Source organism: Mastigoproctus giganteus, chromosome 10 (genome assembly GCF_048544385.1).
Source record: "Mastigoproctus giganteus isolate SK-2022 chromosome 10, ASM4854438v1, whole genome shotgun sequence".
Classification (NCBI taxonomy): Eukaryota; Metazoa; Arthropoda; class Arachnida; order Uropygi; family Thelyphonidae; genus Mastigoproctus; species Mastigoproctus giganteus.
In genome coordinates this window covers 131879138-131900384 of record NC_143584.1, presented here as the reverse complement: position 1 = coordinate 131900384, position 21247 = coordinate 131879138, and the positions used below count along the sequence as shown (strand labels likewise).

At 36.2% G+C, this 21247-nt stretch overlaps 1 protein-coding gene across 6 annotated transcripts in view; it reads left to right on the top strand.

Annotated features, from left to right (window-relative positions):
- Window positions 1-21247, top strand: part of LOC150079291 (intermembrane lipid transfer protein VPS13D-like) — a 1618665-nt gene that overhangs the window by 1322617 nt on the left and 274801 nt on the right. For all 6 annotated transcript variants that reach the window (XM_090383928.1, XM_090383929.1, XM_090383926.1 and 3 more), the window contains one exon: window positions 7278-7453. In XM_090383928.1, the coding sequence (XP_090240054.1) occupies window positions 7278-7453 (176 nt within the window). The remainder of the gene's footprint in view (window positions 1-7277; window positions 7454-21247) is intronic.

Below are 21247 nucleotides of genomic sequence, written 5' to 3'. Positions count from 1 at the left end.
ATTAAGACTTAACATCTTGTGCACAGTATCTTCAATGACCCAGGGAGCCAACAGGTACACATTACTACATTTATACAAAACTTTGATTAGATCTTGATTGGATTATGGATCTCCTATATATGCTTCAGCAAGACTAAGCATGTTACATTCTGAGCAGATACCATTAGCAGATTACAGACTGAGCAGATACCATTCTTCCTAGTGCTCTCTGCATAGCTCTTGGGGCTTTAGAAATTCACCAATTTACACTTTGCATGCAGATGCATCAGAAGCCCTGCTGCACCTTCAGTGAGATTATCTGCTGTGCATGTATGCGGCAAAAATATACAGTTAGCCATCACATCCAAATTGGTCCATTATTCATGATCCACTGTTGATGAGTAATTATGATTGCAAGCCAAGTGAAAAAAAAACCAGTAGGACTGTGCCTCAGACACTTAGTTCGAATTTGAGAAATGCATTTCCGGCATATTTCTGCAGTAGTTTTAAGTTCAGAACCTCCTTGGCTGCCGACTGTTAGTATTAGCAATGGCCACATGGTACAAGGAAACCTATGGCTTATACTGCACCAGCCAAAAAAAAATAATAATAATAAATGATAAAATAAAATAACAAAAATAAATTAAAATAACAAAAAATAAATAAAATAAAATAATAATAAAAATAAATAAATAAAATAATAATAAAAATAAATAAATAAATAAGAGAAAAAGGAATAGACAACCTATGTGTTTCTCTCCTCTATGTGTCTGCTGGATAATTACTTACATAAGTAATTATCCAGCAGACCTTTGAATTTCCCCAAACTGTCAGCCTCTACTGCCCGTGTAGATGACTTAATCCGGTAAGGCTGGCTAAAATAAAACTACGTGCAATCCAGTCTAAACATCACCCCCCCGTAACTTGAAATTATGGCCCCTTGTTCTAGAATCATTTATAACTGTGAAAATTTTGTCATTCATTGTACATTTGCCTCTCTGAGCCTTAAACACCTCAATCAAGTCTCCTCTAAGATGCCTCGTTTCCAAGCTCCGCAACCCACATTAGCATTGTAGAGGCATATGATGCAAGAAAGCAAGCTTATGCAGCATCAGCAAAAAAAAAAAAAAAAAAAAAAATGCTCCCATTTCACCTCTCCATTCATTCCAAATACCTGTCCAGCTCAGCCTTAAATTTATTTAGGCTATCAACTTCCACAACAAAGGATGGAATTTGTTCCACCAACCAACTATCCGCTGGCTAAAGGCAAACTTCGCACATCTATCCTACATCTGTCTTTCCTCAATTTGAATTTTTGCCCTCTCAGGTGATTATTCTGAGCAAGAGGAAGAATCCCGTATTCAAAGTCTTTTCTTGTATGGATGCCCTTTTGCTGATCTCACCAGTCGAGTTACCCATCTTTGGACTCTTTCAAGAAGCACAATGTAGCTGCGGTCTCCATACTTGAACATAGTATTCCAAGTTTGGCTTAACAATAGCTTTATATAATGGGATTATGATGTCCTTATCTCTACTAGCAATTGTTCGATAAATCATCGATAGGACACCATTGGCCTTCCTTGTAACCAGTCTGCAATGTTCGGAGAACTTCATGTCTGACTGTAGCGTAATGCCCAAGTCCATTTCCTCCACTACCGGCTTTAGTTCAACTCCATCAAGTGTATAAGTTATTTTACGATTGCTGTTTTCCCAGGTGCAATACCTAACAATTTGCTGGATTAAAGCACAGCTGCCATTTTTCTGACCATTCCTGAAGTCTATCTAGGTTACTCTGAAGAAGCTCTGCTTGGCGGTGATCATTAACTACTCTACCAATCAGTGCTGGATTAAGGCATGAGCTAGCAGAGCCCTTGCCTGGGGGCACGAAAATACCTTGGTCCAGCACTGCTACCAATCTTTACATCATCTACAAATTTAGACATCACGCCCTCTATCCCTTCATCAATGTCATTTATGAAAATAAAAAACAACAGTGGTCCTAATATTGATCCTTGTGAAACCCCACTTCTTACGTCAACCCAATTTGAGGAATAACCATTTATCATAACCCTGTGCCTCCTGCCCTGACGCCATCCAGCTAACCTTCAGGATTTTCCCTGTGATTCCAACCACTTCCAGCTTATAAAATAACAGCTCATGTGGGACTGATTAAAATGCTTTGTTGAAATCCAAATAAACAATGTCGAAATTATTCCTAAGTCCAGCTCTTGAGTGACCCTGTCAAAATAGCTAACCAGATTGTTAAACATTATTTTCCCTTTACAAAACTATGCTGAGTATCCTTGATTTTCCCTAATACCTGAAGTTATACTAACTGGCCGGTAATTTCCCACTTCACTCTTAGACCCTCCCTTATGTATTGGAGATACATTGGCATTTTCCAATCCAACAGAGTCACTCCCAAGTCCAGTGATGCTCTCTTAATTAGTCTCAATTGTTCAATGCACTCACTTGCCACTTCCCTTAAGATTATAGGGTATATGCCATCAACCCCAGGAGCTTTACTCACCTGTAGGCTCAAATGTTTTTCTTTAAATAAACATGTGAAATTTCAACATCATTAATTACATTTTTTTTCAACTTCATTCCCATAATTTCTCATTGACACAAATGGTTTTTCTTCTGTAAATATCGATGCAAAGTAACTGTTGAGTTCATCTGCAACTTCAGTTGGGGGTATTTAATACCATCCCACATCCATTACATAAGGGTCTGATCTGGTTTGTCCTTCTCTTCTTTGCATTTATATATGTGAAGAATACCTTATCCCCCTTCTTTGCTCTTTTTGCCAGCAATTTCTCATAACTGCCTTTGCCAGCTTAACTTTTTCTGTGTCCCTGTTACAGATCAATTTGTAGCTGTTATAGACTTCAGTACTTTTTATTGATCTGTAACTTTTCCGTGCCATCTTTTTCTGCTCAAGTAATCTATCAACTTCATTATTCATCAAACTTGGAATCCTCCTCGTGGAGTATTTTTTTTTTTAATGGTATATAGGCATTTGAGACTTCTGTGATTAATGTTTTAAAAGTATACCATAATTCAATTGTATTTGCTCTCTGTGAGATATCTACCTAGTTAATAGAGGCCATGTTGCACAATAAGCCATTGTAATTTCCTTTTCCTGAAATTATAATCCATTCCTTTGCCTTTAACTAATGCTACCTCTCTCTCTCTCTCTCTCTCTCTCTCTCTCTCTCTCTCTCTCTCTCTCTCTCTCTCTCTCTCTCTCTCTTTCTTCATCGTCCACCGTAGAACTCCACAATCACTTCCTGCTACTGGTTCCTGTACTGTCAGCCCTATTATGTCATCTGTTTCATGGGTGATGATCAGGTCTAGAGTATACTTTCTCTAGTACTTTCCCTGACACGTTGATTCAAATAGCAATCATCTAGTTGATTTAAAAATTTTGTCTCCCACGTGGAGTTTCCTTCCCATTTGCTCCAATCAATTAAAGGCAAATTAAAATCACCCATAATAAGACATTCACGTTTACTTGCCCATTCCATTTGCATGTAGAGGTTCTCATCATAATCTTCACAATTACCTGGCCTGTAGATTACTCCTACTCTTATTATACCTTTGCTTCCAACTATCTCACATGATACAGATTTTATACTAGCATGCAAAACATCTGAATCCAGGAAAGCTTTCATCACGCTCTGGCTGCTTTTGATAAGAAGCATGTCTGCCACCACCACCCGTTCTCTCTTCCCTATCCTTACTAAAACATTATACATACTGTACTGAAACTCAACATCCCCTATCTCCAGGTCTGCGCCGTACCTAGATTTCTGTAGGCACCGGGCGATATATTCATCTGGGACCCCCCCCTCTAGCAAAAATTTAAGGTGAAATTCGAAAATTAAAAAAAGGAAACACCCAAAAATTGTTCAAATCATAATTATTTCTTTAAAGTTTAAAGACTAGTACATTATGTCTATAAACTTAAAAGTTTTTACATCATTACCTTACTATATTTACTTGAAATAAATTTGCCTATACTGTAACGTCTAATGTTTTTGCATCTTTAGTATATCTTGTTCTATTGATATAATGGCCAATCCATTAATTCTTTCTTGGTCAATTGTTGCTCCCAAACATGGTTTAATCATTTTGAGTCTTAAACTCCTCTCTCTCTAGATGTAACCGTAATTGCCAATGGTAATAATTCCGAAGAGAAATGGTGGTTTTGGGATATAATTGAACTAAGTTTTTTTTTCTTGAATAAGTGTCAGTAATTCTAAGGAACTAAATTTGTTTTATTTTTTAAACATGCTGCAAAAGTTGGATTTCTTTCAGGTAAATTTGCGCATTTTTCTGGAAACTCACACTTCTAGTAACATTCCAACTCAGTTGCAATGTCTATAGCTTTATGCATACACAATTTAAATCCTGATGTTCTAAATTCATTTAGTTGACTAAGCACACCTTCTATCGATATAATTGTGCTACTTTACATGGCTTTATTACTTTACTTTACTTATTATTTTATTTATAATACTCAATGTTTCATACCAAAAAACTACACTAATAATAAATTTAAAAGAAGTAATTTCTGTCGGGCATATGGATATGTGTGTATATGTAAAGGCCGGCTTCTAGAACGTCAGTTCAACTCCGTCTCATGTCTCTGTGAAGAACATTATCACTACAAATAGGCCAGATATGTGAATGATGTAGGTTTGTGTGTATTATGTGTGTGTTCTCTTCTGACCTCTTGGTTACCCAGAAGGATCAATCATCTGGAGACATGATTCTGGGTACTCATCCATACCATGGGAGAGTAGTGCTCGCACATCCCAATTCGAGACGCTGACCCACCTGATGTAGCCGAAAGGTGGGCCAGGTTCCTCTGGGGGCCCACTCCAGAGGAAGAGAAAGTAATTTCTGTTAACAAACCTTGTATTTCAGACTGCAATTTTTCATCTTTTTCTTTGGCCTGTTCCTTGATTTCATTTAATGCAGTGGTAATATTTTGCAACTGATATCATACTGCTTCAATAGCTTTTATCTTTCCTTTCCATCTTGTTTCTGGTAGAGATTTCACAGTCATTTTTACGTGCTTTTTTAAAATATCCCACCTACTTGGCGAAGCAGTGCAGATCGTGTGTAATCTTTGTAATGTTCCAAAAAATAATTCTGCTGTTGTTGGCGAATGTACTGAATCAGATACAACTAAATTTAAATTTTGCACGACACATGGAACATAAAAAGCTCTTCGATTTTCTTGCAAAATTCTTTCTTGTACACAGTTTGTCCCAGAAATTTTTCAATATTTTGTTCAAATAATTTTTCATTGAGTTCTCTGTGCCAATTTCATGAAGCTAAAAATTTAATTATCTCAATTCTCATTCTCTAACTCTCATTCTAAAAATCATTCTCCAACCTTTTTTTTTTTTTAATTTCTCATTCAAATTTAGATTTACAACATCCATAATTTTATAGGATTTTAACTGTAGCCCTAATTCCTTCCACTGTTGCATGCATATTTTATGTTGTTTGTTATTTGATTTTTAGGAGCATTAGCATCTAAGGCCATATTGCTCTGAGGATATGCAGTGGTCATTCCCTGACCTTTCCGCATCCTCCGTATTTGGTGATCACGGGCTCGAACCCCAGTCTAATCAAGAAGCGTGTGCTACGCACTGCTGCTCCTGCCCATCTGGCTACGGAGGCACCACATATTTTATGATTTTGAGAGTTCTCATTAAATCATCTTGTGAATGATGCCAAGAACAGAACCCAGTAATTTTCAAGAGAATATTTACATAACAAAATAATTTGCAGCAAAAGCAGAAAATGACATCTTTTTTTTTTTTTTTTTCTGAGTATATCAACCAAGTTCTTTCAAGCTTTTTGCCATTTTTTTTAATGTTCTGAAATTATGCTCAGTTGAAAACTGTCGTTGATAAGCAACAGTGGGATAGCATTTTGAGAAAGAGAACAGTTATAAATGTGCATCGGCATTATTGGGGCTTTTTGTTGCATTAAAACTAGGTTAAATAATAAAAATAGGCAAAAATTAATTTCCTTTAACATCTGATTATAAAATAAATAAATTTACTGTAATATAAATATAAATAATATAAATGTTGAATTTGTTTTTAAAATGAAAGTATTATATTAAGAAGCAACCATATTTTTATATTTAAAAAAATTAAAATATCATCGGAATTCAGGCCCCCTTACATTACTGGGCCCGGGTGGCCGTCCGGTTCACTTGTACCTAGGTATGGCACTGCTCCGGGTGGCACCACATTTTCGTAAGCCCTATTATGTCAGCGTTAATTGTCCTAACCAGCAGTTCGAATTCACTCATTTTATTGACGACACTTCTGACATTACTGTACAGTTTAGACTTAGTGCTCTTGTGTAATTAACTACCCTGACACATCCCTTAAAGTTATTTAAGCTCGCTTCCCTGGCATTAACTGGCTGCTCATTTGAAAAGTATCTACCCTCAGAACCTCTTGCTAATATGTTCTGTTGCAGTAACAAACAAGAAATCTTGAGGTTTGTGCAAGCGTTAATTTGACCAATATTATCAGATAAATGATAATATTGGACAATTACCCTTGCCCCTCAAACTAGCAGTTTCTCTGAACCTTTAAGGTATCCTCAATAATACTGGCAAAAACTCTTGCACCACCTTTCTTTAGATGCATCCCGTCTCTACAAAACAGATTCCTTCTACCTACAAGTGCGGGCCAAGCTGATAGAAATTTTCCCCCCCACAAGCCTTGCAGAATCCTCTAAGTCTTGAGTTAATCCACAAGGCTTTCAGCATATAATTCCTCCTATCTTGCATGGGCAGAATTGCAGGCACATAGATGTTGTGACCTAACTTGCAGCATTCCTTCAACATGGTCCTATATTTGTCTAACAAATTGTCAGATTATGTATGCTTAATGTCATTAATCCCCACATGAATAATAATATTCTCTTTATCCCCCTTAAAATCTAACAGTCTGTTGGTGACATAATTAATAGTTGCTCCCGGCAGACATACCTTGGTTCTAGTCCACCTGTCCTTATTACAAAAAATATTTCCCATTTCCCTAACAATGGAGTCTCCTAATAAAACTAATTCCTTTTGAACCAGAGTACAATAATTAGTTTCACTGTGTGTAACTAATTATTGTAACTAGAAGCTGTTGGTTTAATTTTTAACATAAATAATATTTGTTTTGATTTTATTTATTACTTGTTATTTGGTTTGAAATTTTGGTTTTGTTCACACAAATTTCCTTTAAAAAATAAAATTTTCCATTTAGGATCAGTTAGGTCGTCACACTTTGTTTAGTGCTGTACAGAAATGCAGCCTTCCTTTTCATTGGCCCCGACTTGACTTGGATAACTTGCTATGTGTACGTTTAGCTGATAAACCTGATTGTCATTGGTCTGGAGGATTTACTATTGAGGCAATTGATTCCTTTCATATAAATATGAGGTAAGTTTCATTTTTGTGATTTATGTAAATACCTTTAAGGCATATTTGCCTATTGTATATCTCTCCATCCACATGTAGTACCTCAACTCCCACTGGATGAATTTTTATGAAATTTTATATTTAGATCTTTTAGAAAGATCTGCCAAGTCATCCCAGATTCATTAAAATCGAACAAACAGAAATCCACATCAATACAATATACAGTTATGCTGTATATTGTAGCTGAAGCAATAGATATTTTTTATTGTTGTGCTCTGAATGGAGGAAATAATGGATAGTAGGCCAGATGACAGAAAAGGAATGTTTGCATTTCACACATGTAGTGATTTATTTTGATGAGCAGCTTTTACTTTTTTTTTTCCTTCTCCCACTATCAGTTTACTAAATATATATATATAATGAACTATTACTATTTGCTTATTATATTAATCACAGCAGAAATATGAACTATATTATCTTTTATATTATAAAATACGAGATGTAATAAACAAAAGTTGCCAAAATATTGACTGCATAATACATTCTGAGTTATGTTTTTCTATTTGTTTATTTTATTAAATCATAGAAGATCTGTGGAATACCATTCCAAGTTTTATTTAAAAATCCAGTAGGAAATAAGTTAAGTATAGCAACACATTGAATGAGCATTACATTGTGAGGTATATGTTCCACAGTGTGAAAACACTACATTTGACCTATTTGATTTAGGAAAGATTTTATTCACAATTTTCTTTTGTATTCTATATATAAATTTATTTAAAAATTCAGATTCGATTTTGGGATATATTTTTACTCTAGCATTGAGCAATTAAGTAAAAATAAGAAAGTGTTAAATTTTTAATGCATTTGTGTGCACAGTTTTAATGTTTTTACAAAATTTCAAAATTCCTTGAAAAAACTCACTTCATAGAGCCTGCTGTAATTGAAAATTTAACCATGTGATCCTGCCTACTAGCTCCAGACTTTTTATTGAATGGGTTTAATAGTTAAATTTTAGAAGAATTTTTTGAAAAATTCTAATACTCATAAATGTAATCATATAGTTACCTATTAGCATTAGTTGAGGCATACGGTATAAGAGAGTAAGCTTATGCAGCATCAGCCAAAAAAAAACACATCCCATTTCACCCATCCATTCACTCCAAATGCCTTGAATAAATTTAAGGCTAGCTCAGCCTTAAATTTATTCAAGCTATCGACTTCCACAACTAGAGATGGAAGTCTGTTCCAGCAATCAACTACCTGCTGGCTAAAGTCAAATTTCCACACATCTATTCTACAACTGTCTTTCTTCAGTTTGAATCTATGCCCCCTCAGGTTTGTAATCTGAGCAAGAGAAAGAATCCCATCAGCATCGACCTTGCTCAACCCCTTCAAGGCCTTATACACCTCAATCAGATCACCTCACAACTTAAACCTTTCTTGGTAACGCCAACCCTTTGTTCCATTCACCAATCTCATTGCCCTTCTTTGTACTCGTTCTAGCAACTCTACATCCTTTCTAAAACGAGGCCTCCAGGCATGTACAGAGTACCCAAGGTATGGCCTCACTGTTGCCTTGTACAACCGGATAATCACCTCCTTGTCCCTGCTAGCAAAATTCCTATATATCATTGACAAGACTCCATGAGCTGCCCTAAATGCCTGCATGCACTGTTCATCAAATTTCATATCTGACTGCACAATTACATACAGGTCTTTTTCATTCTCCACCTCTTTGAGTGTAGTACCATACCAAATGGTATGTTTCTCTTGGTTTACTGCTACCCATATGCAGTAATTTGCATTTGTCAATGTTAAACTTTAGTTGCCATTTCTCAGCCCATCTGCCTAACTTTTCTAAATCCTGTTGCAGGAGCCTGTCTTAATTGTCATTAACAACCCTATCAACCTTTGTATCATCTGCAAACTTGGACATTAAGCCCAATTACTTTATCAATATCATTGATGAATACACAAAACAACAATAAACCCAACACCGAACCCTGGGGAACTCCACTAATAGCATTAGTCCACAAAGAGCAGTGTCCATTGATTATAAATCTCTGTTGTCACCCACTCAACCATCCCTTTATCCTTTGTAGCAACTTCCCCTTAATGCCATACTACTCCAATTTGTACAGCAGTCTTCCATGTGCAACAGTATCAAAAGCTTTCCTGAAATCCAAGTACAGTCATCCCTCGATTTGCATGGTTTTGCTATTGTGTGGTCAGGTATTTACTACCACTATTTTAGATTTTGCGGCAAATTTTGCTACCTGCAGAATTTTTGTTTATGAAACTTCAAATATAGAAATGAAGAGCAGATTTTGAAAATTTATTTATGTTAAAGTCAATCATTGATGGAGAAACACATTTCACCATAATAACATAAAATTCCAGCTGTTGATAATATTGCAAATGCAATAAGATGAATAATGCATGTAAATTGCCCTTGCAGTTTACTCACCAAATGAATAATGCATGTAAATTGCCCTTGCAGGTAGCTGAAGCTGACAGTTTGAATAAATTCAAAGGTCAACTGGATAGTTTAATTTGTATTTTCTTATCTACAGTGGCAGACAAAAAAACTGCATCACCTTAATAAAAGTAACATTTGTAGTGAAACATATAAGATATTGTTTGATTACAGTCATTTTTTGTCGCAAAGCAAAGGTATTGCTTCAGATAATGCTTCTATTGCATCAAACAGTAATTGCAAGCTATTGCATCAGCCGTTTCTATAAATATGGCATTGTAAGGATATAAACGCTCATTAGTATCCTGTTTTGTGGAGGTGTAAGCATGGCTCCATATGTTCAGTTGACACCAGGAAAAAAAAGTGTACCTTTTGCTCTGTCCCAGGAAGGGCTTTCTATGCATGCTATTGCTGATAAAATAGGCTGCCACCAGTCAACAGTATCCCAGATGCTGAAATTAATGTGTTAAACTGGTGATGTGAAGAGAAGACCTGGAGCAGGCCATAAGAGAGTGACTATGCCTTCCCAAGATCGATATTTGAAACGGCTATGCCTTCATAATTGCCATGCTAGTGCTCCTGATCGAAAACTGGACTTTGAGATGGCTTCTGGTGTTGAAACAAGTGCACGAACTATCCAAAGACGGCTTTTGGAGTGTGGTCTATATGCCTATCGGCCCAAGAAGAAGCCTTTGTTGACCCAACAAGAAGCCTTTGTTGACCCAAGAAGAAGCGACTTGCTTTGGCTAAAATGCATGTTTCATGGACAAAAGAATAATGGGACACCATCTTTTCTGATGAATCAAAATTCAACCTGCATGGCTCTTATGGGGAGCGATATGTCAGAAGACGAAAATCGGAGGCATACCATCCTGACTGCATAACACCGACTGTAAAGTTCCCCGCCGGTCAGATGGTCTGGAGATCGATAATAAGCAAAGAGATTGGGCAAATTAAGTTTATTAACAGAACAGAAACCTACACTGCCATCTTGGAGGGGTGCTTGAAACCCGTTATTAGGGATCAGCACACAGACATCCAAAACTGCATTTTTCAACAAGACTCATCACCTTGCCACACAGCAAAATTGGTAAGTTTTATGCTCTTTAGATTTAATGATGAGTTTGTATTCTTGTCTCACAAGACTTAAAGCATACTTACACCAATGTTTTCCCTCGTTTTTCTCCCTTAAGGTCAGTCATACCTCAGAAATGCTGGCATTACAGTGTTGGACTGGCCCAGCAACAGTTCAGATTTGAACCCTATTGAAAATTTCTGGTACACAATGTCATCTTAAATTGCTTTGTCGATGCCAACAAGTAAGATTCAGCTGCAGGAGAGCATTTTAAGTGTGTGGTACCATGAAATTGGGCAAACGTATATGCAGAAGTTGATTAACTCTATGCAGATCATTCCAAGGCTGTAATTGCAGCTTGAGGAGGAACGACAAAATGTTGAGGACTTATTTTTCTGATTTACAATACATGATACTATTACGTTAATTTGTCATTTCGGTTAGTACACGTTAATGCAATGAAATGTATGTTTGGTTGTCATGATTGCCATTTGCATGATTTCTCATATTTCCATTAATTACATATTTTACCCTTTGGGAAGATATTTATGGCAATTGAATATATCAGGTGGAGTCTTTTCATTGGATTTCATTCACAGAGATATATATCCCATCTAACAAATGCATTTTGAACATTTCTGCAACCCATAATGCAGCACAAAACACATTATTTGCAAAATTCACAAGTGATGCAATTTTTTTGTCTGCCACTGTATTAGTTTTTTTTTTTTTTTTTGTTTACCAGTGCTGCAAATGCCTGTGTCTTTCTTGCACTATATGGCGAATACTATTTGAGGTATATATTTCTCACCATTGATCTATATTAATATAGGAGAGAATAGAATTAGTAGTGGAAAATCATGCAAGGGAGCAAGCTTATACAGCATCAGCCATAAAAAATGTAATAATAAAAAAATAAATAAATAACCCACCTCATCTTTCCATCAAGTGCCTAGTTTCCAAGGACTCTTCTTTGCACCAGTTCTAAAAGATCCATATACTTAAAACAAAACTTCCATATCTAGTAGTAGTAGAGGCACATGATGCAAGAGAGCATGATATAACATCAGCCCAAAAAAAAAACATTTCACACTTCTATTCCCTCTAGATGTTTGATCAGTTCCTTGAATTTATTTAAGCTATCAACTTCCACGACAGATGGAACTTTGTTCCAGCAATCGACTACCTGCTGGCTAAATGCAAATTTCTGCACATCTGTTCAACAACTGCTTTTCCTCAATTTGAATTTATGCACCCTCAGGTTTGTAATCTGAGCAAGGGGAAGAATCCCATCAGAATTGAACCTCCTCAACCCATTCAAGGCCTTATACACCTCAATCAGAGCATTTGCAGATGCTATTCTACAAATGCTGCACTTTGCAGAACTTAAGTCTTTCTTGTTAAGACCACCCCTTCATTCCCCTCACCAATCTTGTTGCTCTTGTCTGTACTCGTTCAAGCAACTGTACTTCCTTCCAAAAATGAGGCCTCCAGATCTGTATACAGTACTCAAGGTGTAGCCTAACTATTGCCTTATACAAAGAGATAATCACCTCCTTTTCCCTACTAGCAAAATTCCTGTATATTGTTGGTAATACCCCATGACCTGCTTTAGCAGCATGTCTGCACTGCTCAGAAAATGTCATATCTGACTACACAATTACTCCCAAATCTTTTTCAATTTCTACCACCCTAAGTGTGGTATCACACAGTTGGTACGTTTCTCTGGGGTTTCTTCTAGCCATATGCAGTACTTTGCATTTATCAAGGTTAAACTTTGTTGCCACTTCTCAGCCCATCTGTTGCAGTAGCACACTGTCAATACTGTCGTTAACAACCCTGCCAACCTTTGTATCATCTGAAAACTTCCACATTAATTATCAATGATATTGATGATATACCTTCATCAATATCATTGATAAAAATACAAAACAATAATGTGCCCAACACCGGACCCTGGGGTACTCCACTAATAACATTAGTCCACGTAGAGCAGTGTTCATTTATTACCACTTTTTGCCATCTTCCACTCAGCCATTCCTTTATCCATTGCAGCAACTTGCCCTTAATGCCATACCGCTCCAATTTGTACAGCAGTCTTCCATGTGCAACAGTATCAAAAGCTCTCCTGAAATCCAAGTATATGATATCAAAATTCTTTTTTGCATCCAGTTCCTTTGTAACCAGATCATAGTATCCAATCAGATTTCTCAGACAAGACTTTCCCTTAACAAACCCATGCTTTGTCTGAATTATTACTGCAGGCTTGTCTAGATGCAATGCATCTTTCACCGGTGACACCATTATTTTCCCAGGAACAGAAGTTAAACTAACTGGTTTGTAATTACTCGGGTCACTGTTAGATCCCCTTTATGAATTCTTGATACATATGCACATCTCCAGTCTGTGTGGACTTCCCCTGAGTCCGAGGATGCTCTCATAATTATGGCTAATGGTTTGCTTACTTCCTTTGCCACCTCCTTTAATATAAATGGATAGATCCCATCTGTCCCAGGTGCCTTTCTTATGTTTATCTTCAACAATTTCTTCTCCACTTTGCTGTGTTATTACAAAATCATTAAGCACCCTGTTTCAGTTTGATCAACTTCTGTCATTTTCCTCCCTTAATAACTCCTCATGTGTGAATATAGATGCAAAATACTCATTTAGTTTGTTAGCTCCCTGAGCAGGATCATCAACAGTCAAATCATTGATATCAACTTGACCAATCTGATTCACCCCCCCTTCCTTCTAGAGTTTATATAATAAAGTAGTCCTCACTGCTTTTTTTAGCATCGTTTGCAAAAGATTTCTCACAGTGTGCCTTCGCTTGCCTAACAGTGGCTAGAGACTAGGCACCTGCACTGTGATCTGATTGAGGTGTATAAGGCCTTGAATGGGTTGAGCACGCTGAATTCTGATGGGATCCTTCCACTTGTTCAGATTACGAACCTAAGGGGGCATAAATTCAAATTAAGAAAGGACAGATGTAGAATAGATGTGTGGAAATTTGCCTTTAGCCAGCGGGTGGTTAATTGCTGGAACAAACTTCCATCTGTCTTTGTGGAAGTTGATAGGTTGAATAAATTTAAGGAGGAACTGGACAGGCATTTGGAAGGAATGGTGTGATTTTTTTTTTTTTTTTTGGCTGATGCTGCATAAGCTCATACACTTGCTTTCTTGCATCACATGCCACAACTATTACTACATCCTTTATCACTTGATTACAGACTAGGTTATACCTATCATAGGCTTCTCTGTCGCTTGATAATTTATATATATATATATATTTTTTTTTTTAATTTTTCTATGCATTTTTCTTCTCCACTTTGCCTCCACTCAGCTGCCACGAGCCTCATTAATTCATCTGACATCCATTTAGGCTTAAACCTTGAGCAGTATTTCTTAATTGGTATCAAACCCCTAGTAGCTTCCACGATCACTTCCTTGAATGCTTCCCATTTAGAATTTGCTGTTGGTAACATCAGCCCATGTACTTATTTGTATGCAGTACTCAAGGTGCAGCCTAACTATTGCCTTACACAATGGGATAATCACTTCGTCTACTCCTGGTAGATTTCCTGTGTATCATTGACAGAATCCCATGAACTGTCCTAGCAGCTTTTCCTTGCTCTTCACGGACTTCATATTGGACTGTGTAATTATCCTTGGGCCTCTTTTGTCTCCACCACCTTGGTATTTCCTAATTTTATGTTATGAGATTTCTGCTGCCTACATGCATTACCTTTCATTTATTGATGTTAAACATCCACTTCTCAGCCCATCTGACCAACTTTTCTAGGCCTTGTGGCCATAGTATGCCTTCATTCTTGCATCAGCCACCCTGACAACCTTTGTATCATCTGAAAACTGAAGACTGTAATCTTGATATGCCTTCATCAATATCATTAAAAAATATTGAAAAAAGTAAGGGGTAAGCACTGAATTCTGAGGGACTTAACTAATAACATTAGTCCAAGAAGAAAACATTGTTCAATGATAATCAGTCTCTGTCTTCTGCCATTCAACCACCCCTTTATTCATAGCAGTGTCACACTGCTCCAATTTGTACAGCAGCCTTTAATGTGGAACAGTGTCAAAAGCTTTACTGAAGTCTAAGTATATGATGATTTATTTTTTGTACTTTTATTACTGTATCATAGTATCTTATCAATTTGGTCACGCAACATCTCTGTTTAATCACGCCATGCTGTGATATCCATATAACTGAATTGCTATCAAAATGACCCTGCAATACTTCTTTGACCATTGACTGTATTCATTTTCTAAGAACTGAAGTCAAGCTTGCTTTCAAGTGTAAATATAGTGGGTGTTTTCTTATGGTGATATCCACAATAGTAAGTTTTTCTTTTGGAATGCATTAAAAAAAATTATTGTCAAATGTGCTTGCCTGGGAAAATGAGGAGCTTGTTTGGTCTCATTCTGAAGGTATCTTTAATGAAGAAATTGTATTATGAATTATGTTTTATGAAGTAATTTTTCGAACCTGTATATATATAGAGGCTACAAAAGAAATTTTACAGCATTCAAGGTGTTTGTTTAGGAATTTACTCTCGTATTAAGCATGCATTTACCCTGAATGAGATAAATGCTGAAACCAAAACCGACAAAATTGATTCCTTCTGTAACAAGAATGTGACTTATACTTCCCCATCTTCAGTATAATGTGACTCATTCCTCTCCACCTTTAGAATAATTCCATAGATGGGGTTGTTTTATTTTAGAACAACTTGCCAAAGAAATGTTTTTGAGCAGGTTTCCAAAAAAAAAAAAAAAAAAAATTCTTCATTTAAAATTTTCTTTAAATTTTTAGTGTTTATTAGTTTAATTTTCAGTTGGGTTTATTTTAACATACGCTTTTTTTTAAAAAACGGTCATGAATAAATTTTTTTATATATTATTTTTTTAAAACACCATCCATATATCATTATAATAACATAAAGCAACAATTTAGAGAATTTTTAATAATAAAAAAAAAAAAGGGTCTTCATCGTTCACAGATTGTTCAGACAAATTCACTTACTATTAAGTTTTCAAGGTTCAGTTAATCACAGTAAATAGACACCCACTGTATGATATAAGGAAGTATATCTCAGTCAGTGTTTCTGGTCTCATTGGCTTTTTTTTATTTTAAAAGGTTCTTAGGTCTTGCCACCTGTCATATGGAAAATATACCTCTTGCTTCTCCAGGGGCGCATTATAGCCTTAGTTGCTAATGTGCCAATAAAATCTAAACCAAACCAAAGCTTCTCCAGATTTTACAGGTTTTACCTTAAAACTATAGATCAGTAATTCAGAAGAAACATGTCTCAGTGGCCATTGATTTGGTAAAATCAACATAACAATAACCTTTGAATTATTGAGTCAGCCATCAAACAATGACTTTCAAGCTTCACATAAAGTTGCCAGTGGCAGGTAATATTAGCTCATCTGCAAAGGGCATACAAATATCACCCATACTTAACTTTTAAGAGCTGATGATCCTCCTTGGTGTCATCACTGTATCTCTCTGACACGATTCTTACAGTCAGATGTGTCCCGACTGAATGTACAAAATTTGCAAATTATGCCAGAACCTCCTCACTCCAACTATCTTAGCCATGGTGTGAAGTAAATACCATCAAAATTCACATAAACTTGACTGGAAGAGCAGTAACCAATAGTAGTTATAAGAGCCACCTTCTAATGTCATTTTATGTTTTATATGTCCTTTATTTTTCTTATTTTTTTTATTGTTTTATTCTATTTTTTTACTTGTATATTTTACTATAAGTATGCCATTTACAGTGAGGTTTAAATTTGCTACTTGTTCTATGTTTTGGACCAATCTGTAATGGGAAATGACACAACCAACGTATGATGTCTTGGTTGTGTGTTTGAGTGAGAAAATTAAATGCAAACTGAGCTTTCTGATGGACATTTATGAGAGCATGCAGAACAGGGTTTGATATCTTTGAAGGAATTAAAATGGGGGCATCAAGCACTCAGCTGCCACATCCATGCCAGAGCTTACCTTCACGGATCAGGCAGCAGTGACAATTCTAAAGGTGGAATGCACTGGTTCCACAGCAGGTAGTTATTTTCAGTGCCTGTATTTTCATGGAAACAGGAAATATATTGTGTAAAAAGAATAAGTGGAATAGGCTCAGAGTATATCTGCAGGGGCAAAATGATGTTGTAAAGCAGTTATAATTTTTTAAGGGCACAAAATGGTTATATTATTGTGCATGTTGGTGCTAATATATGAGAGCTGAGGATTTACTTAACAGGAATAGGGTAACGTTGATAAAAAGTCGTGATTTTAGGATTAAATTTGAAATTGTCTGCAATTCTGCCCAGGCATGGAGGAAGGATATGGTAAGTGCATTGCAATCAGTTCAGTCCTGGAGAGACTGTGCAAGGCTTTTGTGGTAAAATTTTTCTCAGCTTGATCTGTGCACAGGGGTGAATGTTTTTAGAGGGATGGGGGGGGTACACCTAAAATAAAAGAGGTGCATAAATACTTGAGTGTTAGATGGGTTGGAAAACTCCTAGCTTGGAAGATGTGGGGATATAAAAAATTGCTTTACAGCCACCATAGGGCAGAAGTGAAATTGATTCTTCAACTGCTTCTATTGGGACACACGGGAACTATGAAAACAAGGTGCGAAGGATTATAGGGTCTATTGGTGTACCTATTGGGCCATGCATTGTTTTCACATAGGAGTATTTCCTGGGATGTGTTAGAGGGGTACCATGAGTAAAAACAAATGCTAATATAATTGCTTGTACACTGACACTACAAGTATAGTAAATAAATTTCAGTAATTTGAAATATTGGTTAGGTTATCAAATATTTGATGTTGTATGAATATCAGTTATAGGGAAACTATCAGTTATGGATAACTACTTTGTAACCAGCAGGTTAGAGAAGCAACAAGGGAAAACAGTACTCTTTATCTGGTTATCAGCAGTAACTCTTCATGCATTAAGAACCTGCAGATTAAATAACCAGTAGGGAACAATGATTGAAGTGTAATGTATGTAAAGGTGTAACTACTGCCAACGATAATGTGAAGGAATTTTACTTCCATAAGGGCGACACAGTTTTTAAATTCTTTTCAGTGGCACCAACTGCAAATTCTAAATAGGAAGCATTCAGGGAAGTAATGGCGGATTTCATACGAACTAAGAGATACTCTTCAAAGTAAAAGCAGATAAAGTGATGAGACTACTAACACAAAAAAAAAAAAATGCATGAGCTGGTTATAAATTATTAGGGGGCACAAAAGCATAGAATAAATACAAATTAGTTTGCAATCAAGTCATAAAGGAAGTTAGGTAGTCTAACGCAGGTTACGAGGGGTCTTTGGCTAGGGATTTCTTCATTTATATTAACTCTGGAAGGAAGAGAATGAACCACATGGGTCTGCTAAATACAAATGACATAACTATTGTTGATCCTGTTCTGATTGCTGAAAAACTAACTGAATAAATATTTTGTATCTACAATTACAATAATTCAAAGTGGTTAATGATAGAAATCAGGGTATAATGCTGCAGTAAGACTTAGAAAAATTATCTAGACGGGCATGAGACGAGAAGTTGCAATTGAGATTTATTTGAAAAATGCAAGGTATATTGAAGAATGCAGTAATCCCAGAATAATTTACTAATTGGGTGGTACAACACTCTTGGGAAGTACAGAAAAAAAAAGACCTGGGGGATAATTTTTCATTCTGACATGAAGTTTTCAGATTTCACAGGACACTAGGACAGTTAACTGGGTTCAGTCAGTGATATGCAGGAATTTTGCCAGCAAAGAGAAGGTGTTGTTTGGACCCTTTGTATATAAGCAATGGTTAGGCTGCATCTTGAGTGTTGTATGCAGTTCTGGAATCCTCATTTTTTGGGAGAATGTGGATCTCTTAGAATCAGTGCAGAGTAGTATAACAAGATTAGTCAAGGACACAAAAGGTTATTCTTACGATGAAAAAAAAAAAAAAATCTGCATCTGGAAACAAATCACCTGCAAGAAGACCTGATTGATGTATTTAGACCTAATAATGGATTTAGTACTCAGTTAAACTACTCAAACAATAGCTGAATTGATAATGCAAATACTTTAAACTTCAACTGGTATATTTTTCTGCCTCAAGGAGATTGGCCTGAAATTTTAATTTAGAAATACTGTTAAGTTTGAAAAGATTTTTATGGCAAGGATGGGATGTTATGAAAGTAGAATCAACTTTTTGCTGCCATTATCTCTGAACAAATGAAGTATACCCAGTTTGTAAAAAAAAAAAAAAAAAACACCATATAAATAATCAACAAACATGCAGAGATGTTCTAGTCTTTTTTTTCCAGTCTTAGACTTGAAAGTATGCCAAGCAATTGGGGGTAGGGGGAAGAAATAGCATTGTGGGGGCCCCTGATAACTGAAAATCTGCATTGAATTTATGAGAATTTACATTTGACTCCCCTTTGAGTTAAGTTTGGTTGTTTGTTATGGCATGCATATCAAATTCACACTAATCGAGAGCATCCTAAAAATCTGACAGAGGGCTTTAAGTATCTCAACACGTTCCTGGACATGCTTCTTGATTAGACCGGGGTTCGAGCCCGTCACCACCAAATACGGAAGATGCGGAAAGGTCAGGGAATGACCACCGCATATCCCGGAGCAATATGGCCTTAGTTGCTAATGCTCCTAAAAACCAAAATGGCAAAACGGCAACGTTCCTGGAATATTTGTTAACTCTTAATTTGATTCACAGATTTTCACACAGGTCAAAATGCATTTACGAGTCAAAAGAAACAAGGTAGTTTCAGGAAATATGCAGTATATTTCTTTGGTGCTTTCCAAATCCTTTTATAACTAGGAAAGTTAAATAGTTAAAGTTTCATAACTAATTTCATAACTAGGTATTGTAAAAATAATAATAATAAAAATTAATATTTGTAATGCCAGTGTTTGTTGACCCTGTATTTTGTGTAACTGGCTTTCTATTTCAGAATTATTTCAGCTTTTATGCAGTCAGCTGAGCAATCACTTCATATGTTAAGTATTCTACTTCAGTTTCACAAATGAACGCTTTTAAATAGCAATGTTATGGAAGTATAGTCATAGCAAGAAAACAGTATAATTGCTCATTTTCTTTTATTGACCTAATTAAATAGTTTCTTTTATTATTTATGAATGGAAATATTCTACAGATAATGGGACCTACAGTAGTTTGATTTTATGTAATTAAAACAAGCTTTATTAATTTGATTATTTCTTGGTGTTGCACTGTAGTGTATCATTAGTTGGCATATCACTCAGTGTTTAATACTAGAACCACTGTGATGGTCAATTTGACAATTTGCCTCCTTTAAATTTTTAAAGTTTTGCAGCTCTTTTAACTACAGAAGTGAGAGTCCATGACATTTCCTAACTTTCCAATATGCACAATTGCCACCCAAAACTTTATACCAGATTTGTCTGGTTTTTGGCCATATATTGGATGAATCAGAATCTATTTATAGTAATAGTAATAGTGGCATGTGATGCAAGAAAACAAGCATATGAGCTTATGTAGCATCAACCAAAAAAAAAAATTTCATACAACCATTCCCTCTAAATGTTTGTCCAGTTCCTTCTTGAATTCACTTAATCTATCAACTTCCATCTGCTGGCTAAAGACAAATTTCCACACATCTATTCTGCAACTGTCTTTCCTCGATTTGAATTTATGCCCCCTTAGGTTCATAATCTGAGCAAGTGGAAGAATCCCATCAGAATTCATTGTGCTCAATCCATTCAAGGTCTTATACACCTCAATCAGATCACCTTGCAGGTGTCTAGTCTCAGCCTCTCTTGGTAAGGGGATCCCTTCATTCCCCTCACCAATCTTGTTGCCCTTCTCTGTACACGCTCAAGCAAATCTACATACTTCCTAAAATTAGGCCTCCAGACCTATACACAGTGCTCAAAGCGTGGCCTGACCATTGCCTTATACACAGGGAAAATCACCTCCTTTTCCCTGCTAGCAAAATTCCTGTATATCATCAACAAAACCCCATGACCTGCTCTTGCAGCCTGTCTGCATTGCTCAGAAAACTTTATATCTGACTGCACAATTACTCCCAGGTCTTTTTCATTTTCTACCACCCTAAGTGTAGTACCACACAGTTGGTACATTCCTCTGGGGTTACTTCTGCCTGTGCAGTACTTTGCATTTATCAATGTTAAACTTCAGTTGCCTCTTCTCAGCCCATC